This window comes from Spinacia oleracea, chromosome 4 (genome assembly GCF_020520425.1).
Source record: "Spinacia oleracea cultivar Varoflay chromosome 4, BTI_SOV_V1, whole genome shotgun sequence".
Lineage (NCBI taxonomy): Eukaryota > Viridiplantae > Streptophyta > Magnoliopsida > Caryophyllales > Amaranthaceae > Spinacia > Spinacia oleracea.
Genome location: NC_079490.1, coordinates 138,545,623 through 138,568,100, shown reverse-complemented (window position 1 = coordinate 138,568,100; position 22,478 = coordinate 138,545,623). Strand labels below are relative to the sequence as shown.

General features: G+C 36.8%; 1 protein-coding gene across 1 annotated transcript; it reads right to left on the bottom strand.

Annotated features, from left to right (window-relative positions):
* Positions 1-7,903: 7,903 nt before the first annotated feature.
* Positions 7,904-9,241, bottom strand: LOC130471948 (uncharacterized). The gene has a single exon (XM_056842309.1). The coding sequence runs from the start codon at positions 9,239-9,241 to the stop codon at positions 7,904-7,906; it is 1,338 nt and encodes a 445-aa protein (XP_056698287.1).
* Positions 9,242-22,478: the final 13,237 nt, after the last annotated feature.

Sequence of the window (22,478 nt, the reverse complement as noted above, 5' to 3'; positions counted from 1 at the left end):
ATTGCTTACTTTTTTGTGAAATTTCATGCTTTATTTGAATAAACATGAAGTTTATTAAATTATTTAATTTATCGTGTTTTAGCTAGTGCACCATCTCTAACTTGTGCTCATTCGTGATTTAAACTTGCAGGAGCATGGTGAGATAAACGGAGAAGAGATATAGATCTAGCAATGACACGGTGGAGGCTCTTGTTTGTTTTTTAGTCATTTTGTGATTTCTAGTAATGTTGAATTTGTTTATGTGGATTTTAATTTTATGCATTTTTGTCATTAAAAACACTAAATTAATTAGTGAACTACTATTTTGTAATGCATGTGTCCTATAGGCACTAATTTTGTAATATTACTCTTTAAGTCAATGAAAATCTTTTATTATTGACATCCTTTCCTAATTTAGAACAATAATTTTAATCATTATTATGAATAAATGAACCCGTTTCATTAGGTGCTGAACAGATTTATTTTGACAATAAATTACCGTTGCATTAGGCTAAAACGCGTTGCAATATTTCTTTAAGCCATCGTAGATATCCGTCGCATTAGCTAAAATAACCGTCGCATTAGCTAAGATGTCGTCGCATTAGCTAAAGACTAATGCGACACCCCATCTAAGGACCGTCACATTAGATGTTTATCTAATGCGACCGGTATTAATTTCCCATTGCATTAGGTCACTTATCGTCGCATTAGGCCTAATACAACGCCACCGGATGCAAGGGTCATTTGTCGTCGCATTAGATGTAATGCGACAGATTTTGATGCCTAATGCAACGATTTTAGGCGTTGCATCTGATTAGAAATGTAGTAGAATTACAAAACCTCCCCACTTACACCACAAAAAACTGAGCACGTGTTCTTGCAATACCATCAAAAGATTTCACTCTTACTATAGATTTTAAGATAACTACACCTTCCAAGTATTTACGGCCTTCAAACCCAACAGCAAAGAACACCATTTCATAAAAAAAATCTATAGCAACCCCCCTCTACACATACATGCCAATTAAGCAATGCGCAACACAAGGCTAAACGCCAACTTTCGGTATATGCAATGATATTGCTTAAAAGTCCATAAAAGTGAAGAAAAGATATTTGAATCAAATTCATCAAGCAGCATCACATAATATTTACACCTTCCAAGTATTTACGCCCTTAACGAGCTGCTTGCAAATTACAATTAACCTTGCTAAACAAACTTAACTCCTCAACAACTTCGAATATTTAATCACATGCTTAGCCTATCTTAAAAACACTAATTAAATATTAAGACTTAATTAATTATTAAAAGAAAATTCGACAGCACTTCCCCTAAATATGGACAACCTAAAATATTAATTAGGGAATTACGTCAAATTTCTTTCACCTGCTTCAATTAAATCATTCCAACATATATCATTTCCCAAAACATCACCAGGATCTCACTGTAACATCCCACACTTAATGAGATACTTCTAAGCACACGTAACCTTAAAACAAACAAACTTAACTTAACTACAACTCCAACACGAATATATAATCTATAAAGTATAAACCAAAAGCTTAAGAATAAATATACAACCCATTAACAATTCTAGAAAACCTAATTACATTTAGCGAATCCATAATCCAACCTTGGACATATAAGGCCCCTAGAGAACTCTACGAATCTTGAACCTGAACTGAGACTCGACTCTTGCCACCTGCAAAACATTTTAACCCTCCCCCCACCGGGACAGGTTCATAGAACAAAATCAGCGGAAATCTGAGTACACACATCAAACCTGAAAATACATTTGATAGGTGGCTCAAAGTAATTTTAGTTTTAGTTTTATATTTTTCTTGAAAAACTACTTCGTTCTTAAACATACTTGGAAGAAAAAGACAATACTTGATAAAACGTTATATTTTCTTTGAAATATATTTCATGAAATCCTTATTATTCAATCAACATCTTGGAAAACAATACAATAGTATTTCTCGCAATATATTCAGACCTTACATACCAACTCACAAAATTTCTGAATTCGCAATCACATCAACATAATTAGGCTCACAACTAAGTTTCATCTAATCACTCGCATACTCTTAATCATTCTCATTCATAGCTTATTTGACAATTACTCATAAAGACAACTCAAGTATATTCTCCAGAAGTAAATTTTCCCCAACCATCATTTATGTCGCAAGGTGAAACTCAATATATACACATATATCATAACTGAATGGAAACTCATTGGTACAACATTGCCAAAGTCATATAATTCTCTTCTCAAAATTCTCATAACACAATTCAAATGCAAATATAGATATCCATAGGAAAATTCATAATTCAATGCGAAAAAATATACAATTCAATCTTAGAAATATAGTTTTAGCATTTGGGGAAAGTGAACATGAATAGAGAGGGGTCACCACGACCAACTGTCTTTATACGATGGGGGTCGTCACCCTCCTGTTTACCATATGCTTGCAAGACTTTCAGGACGCGTCCTAGGGCACCACGCCCGGATATAAATGAGCACCACGCTCTAAGCACCACGCTCATTACAAATGTTGTTCATCACTGATGAATGTGAGCATCACGCAACACAGACACAACTACTGTCAAATAGAATATCAACTAAATTAAAATTGAATCCATCATCCAGCTACAAATCCACAATAAAGTCTAAATATCACACATTAACCTAATCCAAAAGGAAATATTTACATCAAAGATCGCAATATCAATCAGAAAGGAGGAAAGGTACGGGGGAAAGTATCAAAGAAAAGAACCAAAACCCTAGAAATTGACAATTTCCAAAACTTATGCGCATTCCCTTATTCATGTATTATCTTCTTCCTCATTATAGTTCAACTCAAATTCTTTCTCATATGACTTCTTGGCCCAATTTTAATATCCAACTCAAGACTTGTTTGACACTTTGCACTTATACTTACTCAAGCCGTAATGATCTAGTTAAGATATGAACACTCTTATCAACTATTCTCCTTAACTTAGAATCACCACTCATCCTTGGACATACTCTTAAACCATTGGCTGACAATTGACTGCTCGTGAGTGACATTCATTTAAGATCCTAAAATTATTAATAGCTTATACTTTCCTCAAATCCGAATTCATTCGTTTATAACTAAGTGTGCCTGAAATGTATTTTAGAAAACATTTGAACTCTTTATATTAAAACAATCTTTGTTGTATAAGGAAACAACTATTGGTTTCTTTTAGAATTACTAGTTTCAATTACACCTTAATTTAGTCGCATTTTCAAATTATTTAACATTCTTAAAAATCATTTGGTCATTCCTTAAATCAAAATCCTTTTGTGAAACTTTATTGAAAAACAATTTTTCTTTATAAAATCATTATCATTTAATAAAACATGTTCACGCTAAGATATATTTCAATTATCGTTGTTCAAATAATATGCTCTTTAAAGATCTTGATCGACGTTTAAAACTATTCTTAATTTGTAATTCACGATTTAAAGAATATGTTTGACTTTTTAGAAAACTCAATTGGAAGTGGTTTTATAAAATAATTTATAAAATATCTTCTAAAAGAAATATCGCCTTTAAGAAATAAGTTAAAACACACTTTTTAGTTACATACTCAATATAGTTTAATTCCTTAATTCTAACCTTTTGATTTATTCATTATTAACACTCGATGCAACCTCATGACCTCTTGAGTTCGACTCCACTTGAATTACCATTAGCATCCTCATTTATAATCCTCTTATTTGCATACCTCTTCTTAGACAATTTTAACTCATTTGCATACTTCATGATTAACCTTGTCGTTATCTATTTTCATTATTCAACCCAAAGTACTCTTGATAGATTCAATACCTAGAACCAACATTCTTAGCTCTCTTCTAATATTTCAAACTCAAACTATTTCTCAATTGAATTTAGAAACGCCATTAACATTCATTTAACCATATCAAGATTCTTAATAGCATTACAATTAATTTTCAAATAACGATTTAAATTTGCAAAGCACCGTTCAATTCGGAAAACAGAATTCAATTTGCAAAACACGATTCAATTTCCAAATCACAATTTAGAATTCATACATATACATAACAATTAAACAGAAAATATATTTTTAAACATTGAAGATGGTTGGACAATGTGTACCTTTAATCACCAACACATAGACTCCAAGAACTATAGATTTGTATTAGAAACTTGGTTGAATTGTATTAGAAATCTTTTTAAATCTATCTTAAAATTGATCATAAGACTCAACTTATTTTCAATAAAATCAGATTGTATTTGTTAAGCGGGAAGAATGTGATTGAAATTATATAGCTCGATAATAACTATTCAAGTATTTCGTAAACACTAATCAATATCTATGTCACAAAACTATAAAATCTTAATTGTATAATAAGTTAGAAATTCTTTTTGAAACCAAAATAGTAACTTGAAATTGCTCCATCACACAATAGAGTTTGCTTAATTAAACCATTTGAAATATTTACCTACTATCAAATAAACCAATGAGAATTGAATTATCAAATTTATTACAAATGAAATATGGATAAACCAAAATAGATGGCAATTGAATTGAGAATGAGGTTATACCTTTAAGAGGAATGAGAGGCAGGAAAGTACAACATACAACAAGATCAGCAAACACACAAGATGTTGTTGCAGCATCAACAGCAGTGCCGGCAGCAGCTCAGACGAGCTATAGGCCTCAACGGTGCCGAGGCCAAAGACGACAATTCTCGAAGGAGGAAGGGGATGTCGAGAAGAGGAGTAGAGCAACGAAGACACAAACAACCAACAACCACAACATGCAGCGACGAACAGGGTTGGGGACGATGACGATGAGGCAAGATAACCAAAGCGGCGGCGACCAAAAGCGGCGGACCAAAATCAATCAGAGAGAGAAAGGAAAAAAAAGAGTTTGGGTTTGATATAATTGGGGTTTTAATTTAATTTTAGTCAATTGAATATATATATATATATATATATATATATATATATATATATATATATATATATATATATATATATATATAAGTTCAACAATTTACCGGATAATTGGTTGGTCCTTGAAGGCAAGCAAGGACACCATCGAAGGCGGCAAAAAGAAGAGGACGAAATAGGAGGGGGACAGGGGTGAAAGACAAGGCAATATATCAATGTAATAAACGTAGCATCCGCGTCGGGAAGATGAGACGGTGAGAGGGGAGTGTTAGACGGCGATACCACAACGGTGCCGGCAACAGAAAAAGAAGGCAGAAGTGAGAGGGAGGCACGCAGGTGAGGCAGAGGAAGGAGAGAGATGCGTGAGTGTGTGAGAGAGTGAGAGAGAGATTTCTGTAGAAACTGATTTAAAAATTGTCTTCGTTTCTTTGATGACTCATCAAGGATGAGTAAACCACTTGGTTTCCCCTTTGAGGCGACACGTAGCAAGAGAAAAAAAACAGGAAGGAATTAGGCTTAGCTTGATCACAAAAGCAAATTATAAAATAAAATTCAAATATATACACTTAATATGGATAATTAAAATAACTCTTTTGCAATGTATTATTCTAACATAATTCAATTTTTTTTAAAAAAAGGAATAAATAAATAAATAATTTCACTAGTTCATTTAGTAAATTCAAGAATCATAATTTTTACAATTTCACATTCAAAGAACAATAATAATAATTTAGAATAATAAAAAAAACTTTAATCAAACAAAATTTCCAAAATTCCAACTTGTTGTATAATTCGAGAATTACTCTTTAAGCTAATTTTTTTTTTTTTTTGGCAAATAAAAATTTTATAAACCAAAAGGAAAGAGCAACAGCTCAAAGATTACAAGCACCAGAACAACTGGAGCACTAGTTCCCCAACAGGAACAAAACAAAACCACCTAAACTAGAACCTGACAGCAACAGGCCTAATACAGCAACAAAGCAATGTCTGAATCTCTACATCTGCAAGCAACCTTAAACACAATTTCTTTAACAATTTGCTCAGCTGATTGAACATGACCAGCAAAGACTCTTTGATTCCTTTGAATCCACAGGCAATAAACTGCTTCAGCAAAACCAGCAAGGAGAAGTTTGCTCACAGCAGTACATTTTTTACTCATTCTCATAGCAAATTGGAGCTCCTGATCAAAAGCTTGGCTGCTCCTATTGATATTCAGAATCTGTAGGAATTTCTGCCAGACTTGTCTAGCATAAGAACACTGAAAGAACAAGTGCTGCACTGATTCTGGATCAACACCACATAAACTGCAAACACCATCAGTAGCTATGCCCCACTGCATGAGTCTGTCTTTGGTAGAAAGCCTCCCATGAACAGCAAGCCACAAAATGAAAAGACTTTTAGGGCTAGCAAAGTTATTACAAACCACTCTCCTCCACTGAACTTTAGGAAACTGACCCAACAAACATAGGTACATCTTCTTGATAGAGTAACCACCAGTAGCAAAAAACAGTTGCTTGCACATAGGATCCCTATCCAGCAAATCTCTACACCCCCAAATCTTCTTAAGAACCCAAGAAGCAGAACCTGGCAGAGCCATGGTGAACAAATCCTTGCCCTTGATATAGTATGCATTGACCCATTTAACCCATAGAGCATCAGGTTTGAAAGCCAAAGCCCACAAAAGCTTCAGAATAGCAGCTTTGTTCCAAAGATAGAAGTTTTTCACATTTTGCCCACCAGCAACTCTAGGTTTACACACTGAATCCCAAGCAATGGGAGCTTTCCTAGAGGTTTTGGTGTCACCAGTCCACAGATAGGTCCTACAAATTCTTTCTATCTCTCTGAGAACCTTTTTAGGGAGCATAAATATTTGGCTCCAGTAGGTTTGAAGGCTAAACAAGATCACCTTCACCAACTGTAACCTTCCAGCATAGGACAATTTCTTAGCAACCCAAGAAGAAACTCTAGAGTAGAATTTATCAATGAGAGGTTTACACTGGTTAATGGTAAGTTTGGCACTAGAAAGTGGAACTCCTAAGTATTTAAAAGGAAGACTGCCTTTAGAAATACCAAGAGAAACCATAATTGCATCTTGTTCCCACTGAGGTACACCAGAAAAATAGATCTCAGTTTTCTCCATATTAGCTTCCAACCCAGAAGCTTGAGAAAAACAGGAAAAAGCTTTAAACATAAGCTGCAGGGAGATAATGTCACCTCTAGCAAAAAGCAACAAATCATCTGCAAACATGAGATGAGTGAGCTTGATCTTCTCACATTTAGGATGATAATTGAAATCAGGATTGATAGCCAAGTTCTTCATACATCTACTCAGATACTCCATGCAAATGGCAAACAAGAAAGGAGAGAGAGGGTCCCCTTGTCTAAGGCCTTTCTTTGCAGGAAAAGGCAGCATAGGTTTGCCATTAACAAGAATTGAATAGCTCACAGAAGTAACACAGGAGTGCACCCACTGAATGAACTGCCCAGGGAAGCCAAGCTCCTGTAACACCATGAAGAGAAAAGGCCATTCAACAGAATCATATGCTTTTCTCAAATCTACCTTAACCATACACCTAGGGGACATATGAGCCCTATTATATCCCCTAATCAGCTCAGTTGCAACAATAATGTTATCAGATATGTTCCTACCTGGCACAAAACCAGCTTGATATTCAGAAACCACTTCAGACACCACCCTTTGAAGCCTAGCAGTCAAGATTTTAGAAATAATCTTGTACATGGTAGAACAACAAGCAATGGGCCTAAACTGAGTAACAGAAGTAGGACATGGGACTTTAGGGACCAAAGTCACTGCAGTACAGTTAAACTTGCCATACAAAAAACCAGAATTAAAGAAATCCATCACTGCTCTATATATATCATGTTTTATAATAGGCCAACTTTTCTTAAAAAAGAATGAGTTGAAACCATCCAAACCTGGGGCTTTGGAAGAGTCAATGCTAGCCAAAGCATCATCAATTTAACCTACAGTAACAGGCAAGCAAAGCAAAGCCCTAGAATCAGAAGATAAGACATTTCCATTTCTGATAGTAGGCACATCCAAGCCAGGCAGAGAAGAAGCAGCTGAACCCAGAAGCTGTTTATAGAAATCAATGATCTTGGACTGAATCTCAGTAAGATCAGTGATCTCCACTCCCCCATCTCCATGAAGCAGATGCACTTTATTTATACAGAATCTCTCTTTCATAGCAGAGTAAAAGAACTGGTGGTTAGAATCTCCCACTTTAACCCACTGAACCCTAGACTTCTGCTTAAGAGCTTGTTCTTCAATAGCTAACCACTTTCTGAGATTGCAAATAAGCTCTTTTTCAGTACTAAGCAAGTGAGGACTGTTATCACTCCTCATCTGAGTTTGCAAATTGTCTAACTCACTTCTATAATACTCAATTTTCTCAGCTGTATGAGAAAACTCCTCCTTATGTAATACCTTTAGCTTGTGCTTAACTCTATTCAGCTTAAACCAGATTTGAGCCATTGGTCTACCCCTATCCTCTCTATTCCAGCACTCACCCATAATACTCTCAAAAGAGGAGTGATCTGCTAAATAGTTCAAAAATTTGAAAGGTCTCCCACCAGAAGAAGGGTTAGTAATGCAAGGAATGATAATAGGAGAATGATCAGATAAGGAAGGATTCAAGTATTTAGTAGACAACTCAGAAAAAGAGTCCATCCACTTCATGTTTCCAAATGCCCTGTCAATCCTGCTACATACTCTAGGGTCATCTGTACCCTTGCTAGACCAAGAAAAAAACCATCCAGTGCTATGCAGTTCATTTAGGTCACAATCTGAAATACATTGATTAAAATCCCTAGTTTCTGCATTACTCACAGCATTTCCATTAATTCTATCCCCAGAATAAAGAATAGAATTGAAGTCACCAGCAACCAGCCAAGGACTAGCTGAACTACTAGTACTCAGATGGTTCAACTCATCCCACAAAGCTTGCCTATGCCCTACACTATGCAAGCCATAAACAGCAGTAAAGAAAGAAGAAAATCTATGGTCCTTAGTGTGGATCCAACAATGAACATTTTGAGAGGAACTACTAAGAATCTGTAAGTCCACATCAGCAGTCCTCCAACCAACCCATATTCTACCTTTTGGAGAGTGAGGATAGTTGCAGAACCAAGTCCAAACCCCCCCAAATCTCTTCTGAACCTTCTCCTTATTTCCAAGCCTTACTCTTGTTTCTAATAAAGCTACTACATGAATACTATGATTATTAAGGAACCTCCTAACTTCATTAGCTTTGAGAGGCTCATTAAGCCCTCTTATGTTCCAAGTACAGATATTCATGGATTAGGAGGATCTTTTCCAAAACCAACTACCCCATTCCCAACATTCTCATCTCCCTCACAATCAGATAAGTCCTCATCAGACTCTTGTTCCAACACAGCAAAAGAGTTCTCTACTCCCACAGCTGTACCACCTCCCTTGCTCTGAGTCTTCCTGGTAACAACCTTCCATCCAGTGTTTGAGTCTGGAGTAGGAAGACCTTGATTACAAGGAGTGACAACTTGAGCAGCAGCAGTAACAGGGTTCACTGGTTGAACCTTCTTTTGCACCCAAACTCTCTTTGGTTTCACAACCTGCTTTGGTTTCACAGGAGCTGTCTTAGCACAGTCATGCCCCACCTTGTTGCAGGATTTACAAAAGGGGGGAGTCCAATCATAAACAACCTGTTGTTTCATCAGTTTACCTAGCTCATCTTCTATCCAGACACAATCAGGCAATGCCAAAGTGACATCCATTTCGATTAAAACCCTGGCAAAAGAGATTCTGTCCTGTCTAGTTGTGCAAGCATCAGCAAATAAAGGAACACCCAAGCTGCTACCTATCCTACTCAACGAGTCAGAACTCCAACAATTGAGAGGAAGATTAGGGAACTTCACCCAAATGGGAATCACCCTAAGAATTTCTTCACAGAAATCAAAGTTTGCCTTCCATGGCTTAATAATCATGGCCTTGCCAAAGAAAAGGTGAGGACCATCTGCTAACACTGCATTCTTATCATCCATAGACATGAATTTCACCACAAAATATCCATCGTCATGAAGAAAAATCTTAGGCATGCTCACATAGGACCAATTTGCAGCAACATACTTAGACAAAGAAGCTATAGTAGGGGTATATCCTACAACATACAACACAATAGATTGCTGCCAGTGCTCATTCAATTTATCCAATTCTGAGGGTTGCAACTTAATCACTTTCTTTCCATCCTTAATAACAGGAGCAATAAAAGAGAGAGGAACTCCTTTACCTGCAAGTTTCGACCCTGCAACAACAGAGGACCACGACGTAGGCTTCTCAGGTTGTTCCATCTCCAATCTCTGATTAACTGGAGCATGCTGACCAGAAGCTCTCTGATACTCCGCAATCACCTCAAGCAACTCACGAGTGACAGGTCCAGTACTTGGATGAGGAAGGAATTTTGGATCTATATTAGAGGTATCAACAATCTCCTCCCCTCTAGCTTGATTCTCAATACTTCGTTCAAGAGAAAGAGCTACTCTCCTTATGCGTGCCGCTGTTGTCTCCTGTAACATCTCCATAGAAGAAGCAGCTTGAAATCCAGTTGAAGGGGGAAACCCAGAATTCAACCCAGAGGTCGAGTTCAGACCCCCAACCCCTCTCATGGCATTATTCGACCGATTTTGATTACCAGAAGAAGATGGCAAACCTTCCTGATTAGTTTTGTTAGAGTGAAGCTTCTTCCTCCCTCCCATTAATGGCGAAACGGTTCACGTTAGCTGAACACCCTAAACGTGCGCCGAGAGCATTTCTTGAGAGAGAAGAAAAGTTTTTTAAAGCTTGATCCTCTTTAAGCTAATTTAATAGATAGTATAACAAACTTAATCCAATCATTAATAAATTCTTAAATCATAAACTCAAATTTGTTTCAAACAACTTTAAGAGTGAGATCAAGAAAATAGTTATACTTAACAGCAGATTGAGAGCTGCTTAAAATCTGGGCTATTACACTATACCACCCTTAAAATAAGTTTCGTCCTCGAAACTAATTAGAACATAAAACTTTTGTTATTTGAATAAAGTTATCATCCTTAAAAATCACAATTTCAAATCATAAGGTGATGAATCAAAGTAAAAGAAAATATTTATCGACAAAATAGAAACTTAAAAACATGATAGTTAAAGTTTATAGCCAAGGGAACACCGCCAGTTGAAATAATTTTCTTATATTAGAATAAAACGAGGTTGAAACCGAATATGAATCTTAGCGACATTAACAAGGGGAAAGCTAACTCACGACAATTATTCAGATTGATGAGGGAAAAGACTTTGTTGGGTTAACAACCATATCAAAGACATCTTAAAGGTAAAAAATAAAATAATAAATAATAAATAAAATAATCAAGGAGTACATAGGGTCAGACTTTGTCAAAGGAATAAACTTACCGATGCTTTGGATAACTATCAGATAAAAAGAAACCAAGGAAGTAAATAATTCGAAATCACCATATCTTAAGAGCCGAAGGAACAATAAAGGTAGGCTTATAGAGGATACTTGCTACTACAATTACATGGAAAGAAGTAGAATCTTATTAAGAGTCAGACCACGAGAATGTCTTTAAAACTTAAATACTCTTGATAAAAATAAAAATAAAAATAAATCATTTTCAATTATTCAAGTATAAATTTTAGAAGTACATTTAAAACAAAGTATACAATGGACTTAGGCAAAACATGTACCCAAGAATACAACCAACAATAATTTCCCAACTTCAACACTAAACCTTGTACCTCCAAGACTTTAACTTCTTAACGCAATCTACCTATACCTGATTTTTATTCTTAGAATTTCAAATAAGCAAACAAAGGACAAACATATAACAACACAAGTAAACGAATGAAAACTAACAATCAAAGATTCTAAATCCTCAACTCATAACTTCCTTATGCATTACAGACTATAAATCACACTCCAATTCGAATTCTATTCCTCAATGGCTTCTACCATAAGACCAATAAGTTCACGAAGACTTTCATTACATATGTTTCTTGATAAAATAAGAATTTTTATTTCAAAACTTTTAAACCTTCAAATGACCATTTGACGAAATAATCTCGTCTTTCTAATCGTTATTTCCAATTACTAACTTCAGTTAATTTACGTTTAACTAGAATCCACGAGTTCTATATCCTAAATGGAATACTAATAGTTCTAACCAAATCTAGAATCCTTTGGGTTGAACTTTTGACATTCAACTTCTCTAAAACCTCTTACAGTTTCAAGAGATCCTCGAACCATTAGTTTATATTCTTCAAATTAAATCCCAACAACTTTTTATTTTTCTATTACACATTCTTATTCCAACTCTGCTGCAAATACTTAACGTAGGGTGTCTTAGTATCACCTTACTCTATTTCTTATACCAAACCTTCAAAGCGAGTATTTTCTTCTAAAAATCGATTTACATACTTCAAACTTCAACACTCTCTATTTACAACTCTCATCTCCAATCTCAATTCTAGGCAATCCCTACCACATCGCAATATTTCATTTCTATTGTATAAATTATGCTATAACCATCAAGCTTACATCATTTAACCCTTATTAAACCAAAATCCTAATCCTTTAAATCTCAATCCTTCCAACAAACTAATTTCTCAATAATATTCATATCCAAGGGAACCAAATTTTTATTTCCATAACACGAAGTTATTGCACTTGATCATCTTGGCCTTTCAACTCCATTTTTTTTAACACTAATACTTACGCAACTAATTCGCAATTCCTCAATTGAAATCACATAAACTAAGTTTATCCTTCCAAAAACTACTAATATATTCCTTAACTCTTATTTTGTCTAATATACATATTCCCAATGTTTTTGCCATGATATGGAGATCATAGTGAACCCCGAAACAACCTTGGCTCTCATACCACCTATAACAGCCCGCCCTTAACGAGCTGCTTGCAAATTACAATTAACCCTGCTAAACAAACTTAACTCCTCAACAACTTCGAATATTTAATCACATGCTTAGCCTATCTTAAAAACACTAATTAAATATTAAGACTTAATTAATTATTAAAAGAAAATTCGGCAGCACTTCCCTTAAATATGGACAACCTAAAATATTATTTAGGGAATTACATCAGATTTCTTTCACCTGCTTCAATTAAAAATCATTCCAACATATAACGTTTCCGAAAACATCACTAGGGTCTCACTGTAACATCCCACACTGAATGAGCTACTTCTAAGCATACTTAACCTTAAACCAAACAAACTTAACTTAACTACAACTCTAACAGGGATATATAATCCATAAATTATAAACCAAAAGCATAAGAATAAATTATACAACCCATTAACAACTCTAGAAAACCTAATTACATTTACCGAATCCATAATCCAACCTTGGACATATAAGGCCCCTGAAGAACTCTACGAACCTTGAACCTGAACTGAGACTCGACTCTTGCCACCTGCAAAACATTTTAACTCTGCCCCCACATGGACAGGTTCATAGAACAAAATCAGCGGAAATCTGAGTACACACATCTAACATGAAAATACATTTGATAGGTGGCTCAAAGTAATTTTAGTTTTAGTTTTATATTTTGCTTGAAAAGCAACTTCGTTCTTAAACATACTTTGAAGAAAAAGACAATACTTGATAAAACGTTATATTTTCTTTGAAATATATTTCAAGAAATCCTTATTATTCAATCAACATCTTGGAAACAATACAATAGTATTTCTCGCAATAAATTCAGACCATACTTACCAACTCACAAAATTTCTAAATTCACAATCACATCAACATAATTAGGCTCACAACTAATTTTCATCTAATCACTCGCATACTCTTAATCATTCTCATTCATCGCTTATTTGACAATTACTCATAAAGACAACTCAAGTATATTCTCCAGAAGTAAATTTTCCCCAACCATCGTTTATGTCGCAAGGTGAAACTCAATATATACACATATATCATAACTTAATGGGAAACTCATTGGTACAACATTGCCAAAGTCATATAATTCTCTTCTCAAAATTCTCATAACACAATTCAAATGCAAATATAGATATTCATAGGAGAATTCGTAATTCAATGCGGAAAAATATACAATTCAATCATAGAAATATAGTTTTAGCATTTGGGGAAAGTGAACATGAATAGAGAGGGGTCACCACGACCAACTGTCTCTATACGGTGGGGGTCGTCACCCTCCTATTTACAATATGCTTGCAAGACTTTCAGGACGCGTCCCAGGGCACCACGCCCGGATATAAATGAGCACCACGCTCTGAGAACCACACTAGCTACAAGTGTTGTTCATCACTGATGAATGTGAGCACCACGCAACACAGACACATCTACTGTCAAGTAGAATATCAACTAAATTAAAATTGAATCCACCATCCAGCTACAAATCCACAATAAAGTCTAAATATCACACATTAACCTAATCCAAAAGAAAACATTTACATCAAAGATCGCAATTTCAATTCGAAAGAAGGAAAGGTACGGGGGAAAGTATAAAAAAAAAGAACCAAAAACCCTAGAAATTGACAATTGAGAGCAAAAGAGGGATATTTTACCAGAACATTAATCATTCTATTAAACTGAAGAGACATTGCTTGAATCCATGCATGATAAGAGGAAATGAAGATGAGCTTAAGTTTTGATGTTACATGCATTGCCTAAGAAAAATTTGGATCTGGTTGTTAGGCAAACCACAAACACACACGGGCAATTAAGCATCGTGATTAAAAGGTGGTAGCATAGTTTCAAAACCATATGTGATGCATGTGAAACTGGATAGATGATTAGTTTCCAAGTTCTCAATCAAAACATGAATCCCCCACATCTCTGTGAACAGGTTGGAGTATTCCAAAAGGGAAGCATCATTTGCAATTCTACATTATTGAAATGAATTTATTATTTCTTGAGAAGCAATAAAAGGGAATTATTTATATTGGAGTTCTTCAATGAACTCGGGTGGATTATAAGTCTGCTATCTAGATGATTTTCTATTTTAAATATGAGAATCATTCTAAAAGCGATGGAAGACTAGATCATTCTATAAACATATTCAAAAAAAATTCATCTTACATCGAAAGGCTTGCGATAGAAAAGATGATAAGAATAGCAAAGTATGATAAACTAAACCTCTACATCAAATACGATACAACACTCATATGTAGAAATGGAAGTTTGAGTTCCATGAATGTTTTAAGTATTGGGTACAGGGCCCATATCTGCAAGACATTTAATGTTTTAATTTTGGGTTAGAGGCCCCATAAATTGGAAAGCATTTGGTTTAAGCATTTTATGAAATTATATTTCATTTTTCATTTAATCTTGGATTAGTATAAAATGATGAAGTCCAAGTGATTCAAAACATTCGATTGGGATGTCAAGATGGATTCTTTGACAAAGAAACACCCATAAGTGAACTTGAATATTGAATTCCAAAAGGATCCCTAATCTAGGTCATTGAATGGTTGGACGAACCATGACTAATGAAGATTAGATTACAAGTTAATTTATAGTTCAGTTTCTTGAACTAGATGGGACATGGATGTCGGAAGTCATTTGCATAGATACTTATTGGAATTCGTATCGGATTGACCATCAGAACACTTTAAGAAATTAATTTCATGTCATATATCGTTCTCATTAATCGTGATTGGAACCTATTCCTCAAAACCCGAGTAGTTATGGTTGGTTGTTTGAGAATTAGTTCGCTTTGATGCTCGCTAAACATCGCACCGTACTTAGGCTAGCTATGAATCAAAGTAAGTTGTTCATAAGTTACAAGAAGGGATGGTCCTCCTATAGCTGGTAGGATATGGTGTTGTTGTTGTACAAGGCCTCTCGAAGAGTTAGATATTGTGAAAATGCATGGCCGTGCTCAGAATGCCTAAGGCTTAACCTTCTGTAAACGTTTAAAAGTTGAACTCAGTAATCGGAGAAACACTTCTGGACCTAATAAGGATGGCTTGGATATTACCTTATGTTCAGTAAGTAACACTAAGAGACAAATGAATTGTAATGCACACTTGTCTAAAGGACAAGTGGGAGACTGAAGGAAATATGTCCTTCACCCAAGGGGAATTGGTCCAATACCAAGGTTCAGATTAATTACCAACAATTAATTCAGTGAGATCAAGTGATCAGAACAACTGGCTAGAGCAATGCTTCCGATCAGTGAGTTATAATCCATATTAGGCTCACAGCTTACATTTGAATGAATCTATAAGGTCACACCATTGGCATTTAATAGATCACCAAATTAAATGAATCGGAAATTCATTTAATGGCTTTTCGGGAAATTAGTTCGGAAAACAAAAATATATGATACGACGTTGGATCAGAATCGTATATCGTATTGCATATATTCATAAGCTAGGCGAAACGAATAATCATATTGTATGACATTGGATCATATCGTACAATACGATAAACAATAGCCGAAAGGAATTAGACGCAAATACGCGAAGGAAACGTTGCCTTCCCAATGAGCTAAGCGCGCAAGGCTTGCTAGGCACAGCAGCGCGCCAGTGTGCATGGACAACGCAGCACCGCGCACAGCGCGGCCCAAGGCCCACGTCTATGGCGCGTGCGCGTGTGGGCTTGCGAGTGCTGGCTGACCGTAGGCCCTTGTGGCTTGGCCGGTTAGTATAACTTAAGGTTATAATATTAATCCATGCTATAAGGTTTTCCAACTAACTAATTAATTCATTCTAAACCCTAGCATTTTGAGAACCCTAATTCTCTGTATGCCTCCATTAGAGTGTTCTTCCCAAAAACCAAATATCTTGAAGAAGGTCTAAGTCATCAATCTCAAGACGGATCTGAACGTGACGGTGAACCAAGTAAAGGAATGACATTTGGAGTTCTATTTTGTGTTTGTTGAACTAAGGGGAAAACACGCTACAAACGTATGTTATGCTTAATCTGTACTTTATACATGCTTCCTGACTTAGGGGTTATTCCGCTATCATGTTATGTATTTAACTGTAAACCCCTACAGGAGTTTGAGGTATCTCATGTCTTTTAGAAATATTTCCCGTTCTTTGACAATGATCACAAGACTTGACAAAAGCCCAATCATCAAGGAAGAGAGTGGGCCACCAAAGCAAACTTTTCAATACCTTTGAAGCGGTCTTATCCCCCCCCCCACCATATGCCCTCCACAAGGAGAGGAATGGCACATGTGAAGGACACTAATAACCAAATGTTTCGGAACACACTTCCTCAATAGCCCATCGGCACCTCTCTTGTACAAAATTGGCTCATCCCATATATACTTCTTTGTATCATGCTTCAACTTCCTCCTTTGTTGAGTGGAGAAATCATCGGGGATCTCCCCACAAGCCAAGTAGTTCACGAGGTCGGCAAACCAAGATAAAGAAGAACTTTCAATCAAGTATAAAACATCATCACATATGACATCCTCAATGGGCACCTCATCCATATCTCCATCACGAAGCTCAAGGCGAGAAAGGTGGTCGGCAACAACATTTTCAACACCTTTCATGTCTCGAATATCAATGTCAAATTCTTGGAGAAAAAGGACCCATCGGATAAGCCTAGGCTTGGCCTCCTTCTTGGCCATAAGATAGCAGATGGCCGCATGATCGGTGTAGACAATGGTTTTTGAACAAACCAAGTGGGTGCGAAACTTCTAAAATGCATAAACAATGGTAAGGAACTCCTTCTCCGTGGTGGTGTGGTTAGATTGAGCTTGATTAAGAGTCTTGGACATATTATAATGACATGAATCTTCTTGTTTTTCCTTTGACCCAAAACACCTCCAACAGAGTAGTCACTTGCATCACACATAAGCTCAAAGGGAAGTGACTAATCAGGAGCTTGCAGAATAGAAGTGGAGACCAAAGAAAGCTTGAGCTTGTTAAAAGCATCATGGCAAGCATTATAAAAGTGAAAATATATTGAAGGAGGTTAGTAAAAGGCCTTGAAATCAAAGAAAAATCCTTGATAAATCTCCTATAGAAACTTGCATTCTCAAGAAAACAACGAACTCCCTTGACATTGATCGGAGGAGTTAGCTTCTCAATGACCTCAATCTTTGTCTTTTCCCCCTCAATTCCGAGACCTAAACCTTGTGCACAAGGAAATAAATTCTTGAACCATGAAGTGGCACTTCTCCCAATTCAAAACCAAGTGAACCTTCTCATATCTCTCAAGAAATTTTGCCAAATTGAGAAGGCACTCATCATAAGAAGCACCACCCACCGAGAAGTCATCCATGAATACCTTCATTTCCTCCTCAATCATATCTCCAAAAATACTCATCATACATCGTTGAAATGTTCCTGAAGCATTGCATAGCCCAAATGGAATCCTCCTATAAGCATAAGTACCATAGGGACAAGTGAAGTGGTTTTCTCTTGGTCTTCCGGGTTTATGGGTATTTGGGAAAACCGGGATAACCATCGAGAAAAATAAACTTATGCTTAGTGAGTCTCTCAAGCATTTGATAAATAAAAGTCAAGGGGAAATGGTCCTTCTTAGTGGAAGAGTTGAGTTGACGGTAGTCAATGCACATTCTCTACATGGCCACCGTCCGGGTAGAGATAAGTTCACCACGTGCATTGATGATTACCGTTATCCCACCCTTCTTTGGGAGAACATGGACCGGGGACACCCACTTACTATTAGAAATAGGGTAGATGATCCTGGTCGCCAAAAGCTTCACTATTTCCTTCTTAACCACCTCACCCATAGGTGGATTAAGCTTCCTTTACCTTTCACGATGAGGAGTGGCATTGTCCTCAAGCTCAATATGATGCATACAAAGTTTCGGGATAACACCTTTCAAATCATCAATAATGTAACCCAAGGCACTTTAATGACGTTTCAAGGCATGCGTGAGATTGAGAACTTGCTCATCATCCAAATTTGCATTAACCAATAACGGGATAAGAAGAATTTGGTCCAAGAAAAACGTACCTCAAGATCGAAGGTAGAGGTTTAAGCTCTACCTTGGGAGCTTCCTTACCATCTCGGTTCTGTATATCATCCAAAACCTCTTCCCGGTCAAGCATAATCAAGCATTGCTCGGGTTGTTCACAAGGTGGGGTTGAATCCAATAGCTCCTTGTAATTGGACGTCTCAATCCCTACATCTCCTAAACCTTCTCTATTCAAAATAGCAAGCTCAAGAGGATCGTTAGTAGTGAGAAAATGTTCATGCATGTCATGCCCTAGGGAATCAAAAGAGTCAACCAAGAAACATTTTTCATTAGTAGAACTAGGATAATGCATGGTTTGATTTAAATGAAAAACAAAATTATCTACCCCAGCCTTCAAAATGAATTTCCCATTATTTACATCAATAATGGCCCCCGCCGTGCCCAAGAATGGCCTACCAAGAATAATAGGGACATGAACATCCTCATCAATATCTAGCACAACAAAGTCGACGGGGATCACGAATTTATCAACTCTCAAAGGTACATCCTCAACCTTGCCAATAGGATATTTGACCGAGCGGTCGACAAGTTGCAATGTAATGTTGGTAGGGATTAAATCACCAACCTCAAGCTTAGTGAACACCGAAAAAGGAATTAAACTAACACTAGCACCCAAGTCACATAAACCATTGCTAATTTCAAGCTTCTTAATAGCACATGGGATGGAAAAACTACCTGCATCCTTGAGTTTGGGTGGCATTTGGTAAAGAATATATAATATCATTACAACTCTTGGTGAGATTCACGTTCTCCTTTACGTCACAATCCCTCTTTCCACTCAATATTTCCTTAATAAATCTAGAGTAGGTAGGCATTTGCTTGATTGCATCCGTAAAGGGGATGGTGACATGCAACTTGCTTATCGTCTCATAAAACTTAGAAAAGTAAACATCCATCTTTTGTCTAGTAAATCTTTGGGGAAATGGGAGCTTAGGAACAAGAGGTTGGTGGAAAGTGGCCTCCTTTGGCCTCAAATCATCCATCTCAACATCATTTGGTGACTCAACTTGATCAACATCATCATCATCTAGGACTTCCACTATCCTCTTTTCAACCCCATTTGACTTAGAGACATTACTAGACGTAGCACCATTATTTATAACTTTCCCACTTCTTGTCACAATTGAATTCATTTTCTTTTTAGAGTCACAACCTTGAGGTGGAAGACTTGTGTAAGATTGATTTTTATTGATGGTTCTAGCTAGTTGAGCAAGTTGGGTCTCAATCATTTTTAAATGAGTATTGGATTGCTTGAATCCATCCTCAAATTCCACATTTTTCTTGGCTTGCGCCCCCCACAAATAACTCCATAAGAGATTCAATATTAGACTTGGGAGAGGGGAGTGGTGGAGGAGCATTGTTAAATCCGGATGAAGTAAGAGGAAATTGATTACCAAATGGTCTAGGTCCATTGAATCCTGGAGGAGGAAGAGGAAATTGATTATTGTTAAAATTATTTCTCGGATTCCCTTGAAAGCCCCCGATAGAATTCCCTCTATAAAGCCCATGACCATAATTATAGCCCCCTCCACCTTGGTGGGTTGGGCTATAACAACCTTGGTTATAATGGGATTGATTACCATAACCATAGGGTTGGCCATAGGAAGCTTGGCTTTGATAGCCTTGCCCCCTATAATTACCCCGATTTTGGTAATCATACCCACCTCCTTGGCCTTGGCCTTGGTAGTTTGATTCATGATAAGCATTGGCATTATTAGGGGGACCTCTAGGAGTTGATTTTCTATCAAACCTAGGATTTGGGGGTCCATCATACTTAATTCTTTCATTTAAAGCATTGGCATACTCAACATCGAAATCATTCTCATAAAAAGTATCATGTTCAACATAAGAGACATTTTGTAACAATGGGCACATAGTAGGAAAATGATCATATCCACCACAAACACACAATATTTTGAATTAGGAGGCATGATTTTGTAGGCACTTACCTTGCCCTTCCCTTTGGTTAGAAGGGTGGCCGATGGAGAAGGAATTGCCGATGGAGATGGTGGTTGGGATGGACCTCTCAAGCTTCTCAAGTCTTGAGGTAAGTTTCTCAATTATATTGGCTTTCTATAAAGAATAAGTCGAACCTTTACCATCTTCATTGCGGCCCCTACCTTCATTGTTGTAGCTTCTAGTACCAACGTGCCATGCTTGATAGTTTCGCACCACATCTTCAATGATTTCCTCTATGTGGTCTTCCGTGCTATTCATAATTGGCTCACCCGCTCCGGCATCAAGACTAGTCTTTGATGTCGGGCTAAGCCCCAAGTAAAAATTTTGGATAAGAAGCCACTTTTGCACCCCGTTGTGTGGGAACTCCCTTTGATACTCCTTGAAGCGGTCCCAAGCCTCGAACAAGGACTCATCCCGCTTTTGTTCAAAGGATTGAATCTTATGCCGGTACTCGACCGTCTTGCCATGAGAGTATAATAATTGGCTAAGGAAAGCACTTGTCACTTCATTCCATGTCTTTAGTGAATTTGGATTGACCTCCTTGTCAAGCCAATCACTAGCTCTCCCTGGCAAAGAGAATCAGAACAACTTATGGGGAACGTACTCCGATGTAACACCCTTATACTTGATTGTATCACAATAATGATCGAATTTCTTTAGGTGTTCATGCGGTGACTCGTTCGACTTGCCACAAAACGGGTGTCTTTGCATAAGAGAAATAAAAGTCGGGCGTATTTCGAAGTTGTTGGAGTTTGTGGTAGGAGGTTGGATACCACAAGTAGCCTCAAAAGCTCCCGGAATGCCCAAATTCCTGACTGGTAATGCCATAATCTCGAAAGTAGGACTAGTAGGACTTGAAGTTTCTTGGTCGAAAGAAATCTCTTGTAATACTTCAAATCGATATCGGTTTGGCCTAATGGATTGAATTCTAACCCTCCTCAAACTTGTCAAGGTCCTCTCAATCTCGTGATTAAAAGGGAGGAGAGGTCGATGGCGAGTCCTACCGCGAGCTTGCATATAACAACTAGGAAGAAACTGTTAGCAATGGCTAGAAAAATTAAAATAAGAAGGAAAACTAAACTAAAACTAAGACTAGACTCGAAAAGCAAGATAAACTCAAAAATTAACCATTGTCCCCGGCAACGACGCCATTTTGATAAGATATTTTCATGTCGTTAAACACTAACCACTTGATCAAACAAAATTTATAGAGTCCTAAACCGACCGACTATATTAACTATAGTGGAAAGTATAGGGATCGTCCCAAGAGAACAGTATTGGATTGAGTTTAGCAAAATAAGGAACAAGCTAGTTAGAACAAGAGAGATGGGATTCACCAAACAAGCTAACATGTTTAATAACTATTGAATGAAAGATCAATTAGGAAATTAACTAGGGGATTGGGGAATGACATGGTTTCATTGGGAATAGGCAAAAGATTAGCATACTAAACTTGCAAGGACATGAATCAAAGGGAGGAAACCTCAAATAAAGCAAATAACACCTTTCGGATAAATTGCATTAGTCATCTAATCTCGATGGCATGCTTTTTCATCACCTTAAAACTAGAAAGACTCCATAATCAACAAG

What these genes read in the sequence shown, in the direction of transcription:
- LOC130471948 (XM_056842309.1), bottom strand. Translation starts at nt 9,241, where the DNA reads ATGAATATCTGTACTTGGAACATAAGAGGGCTTAATGAGCCTCTCAAA.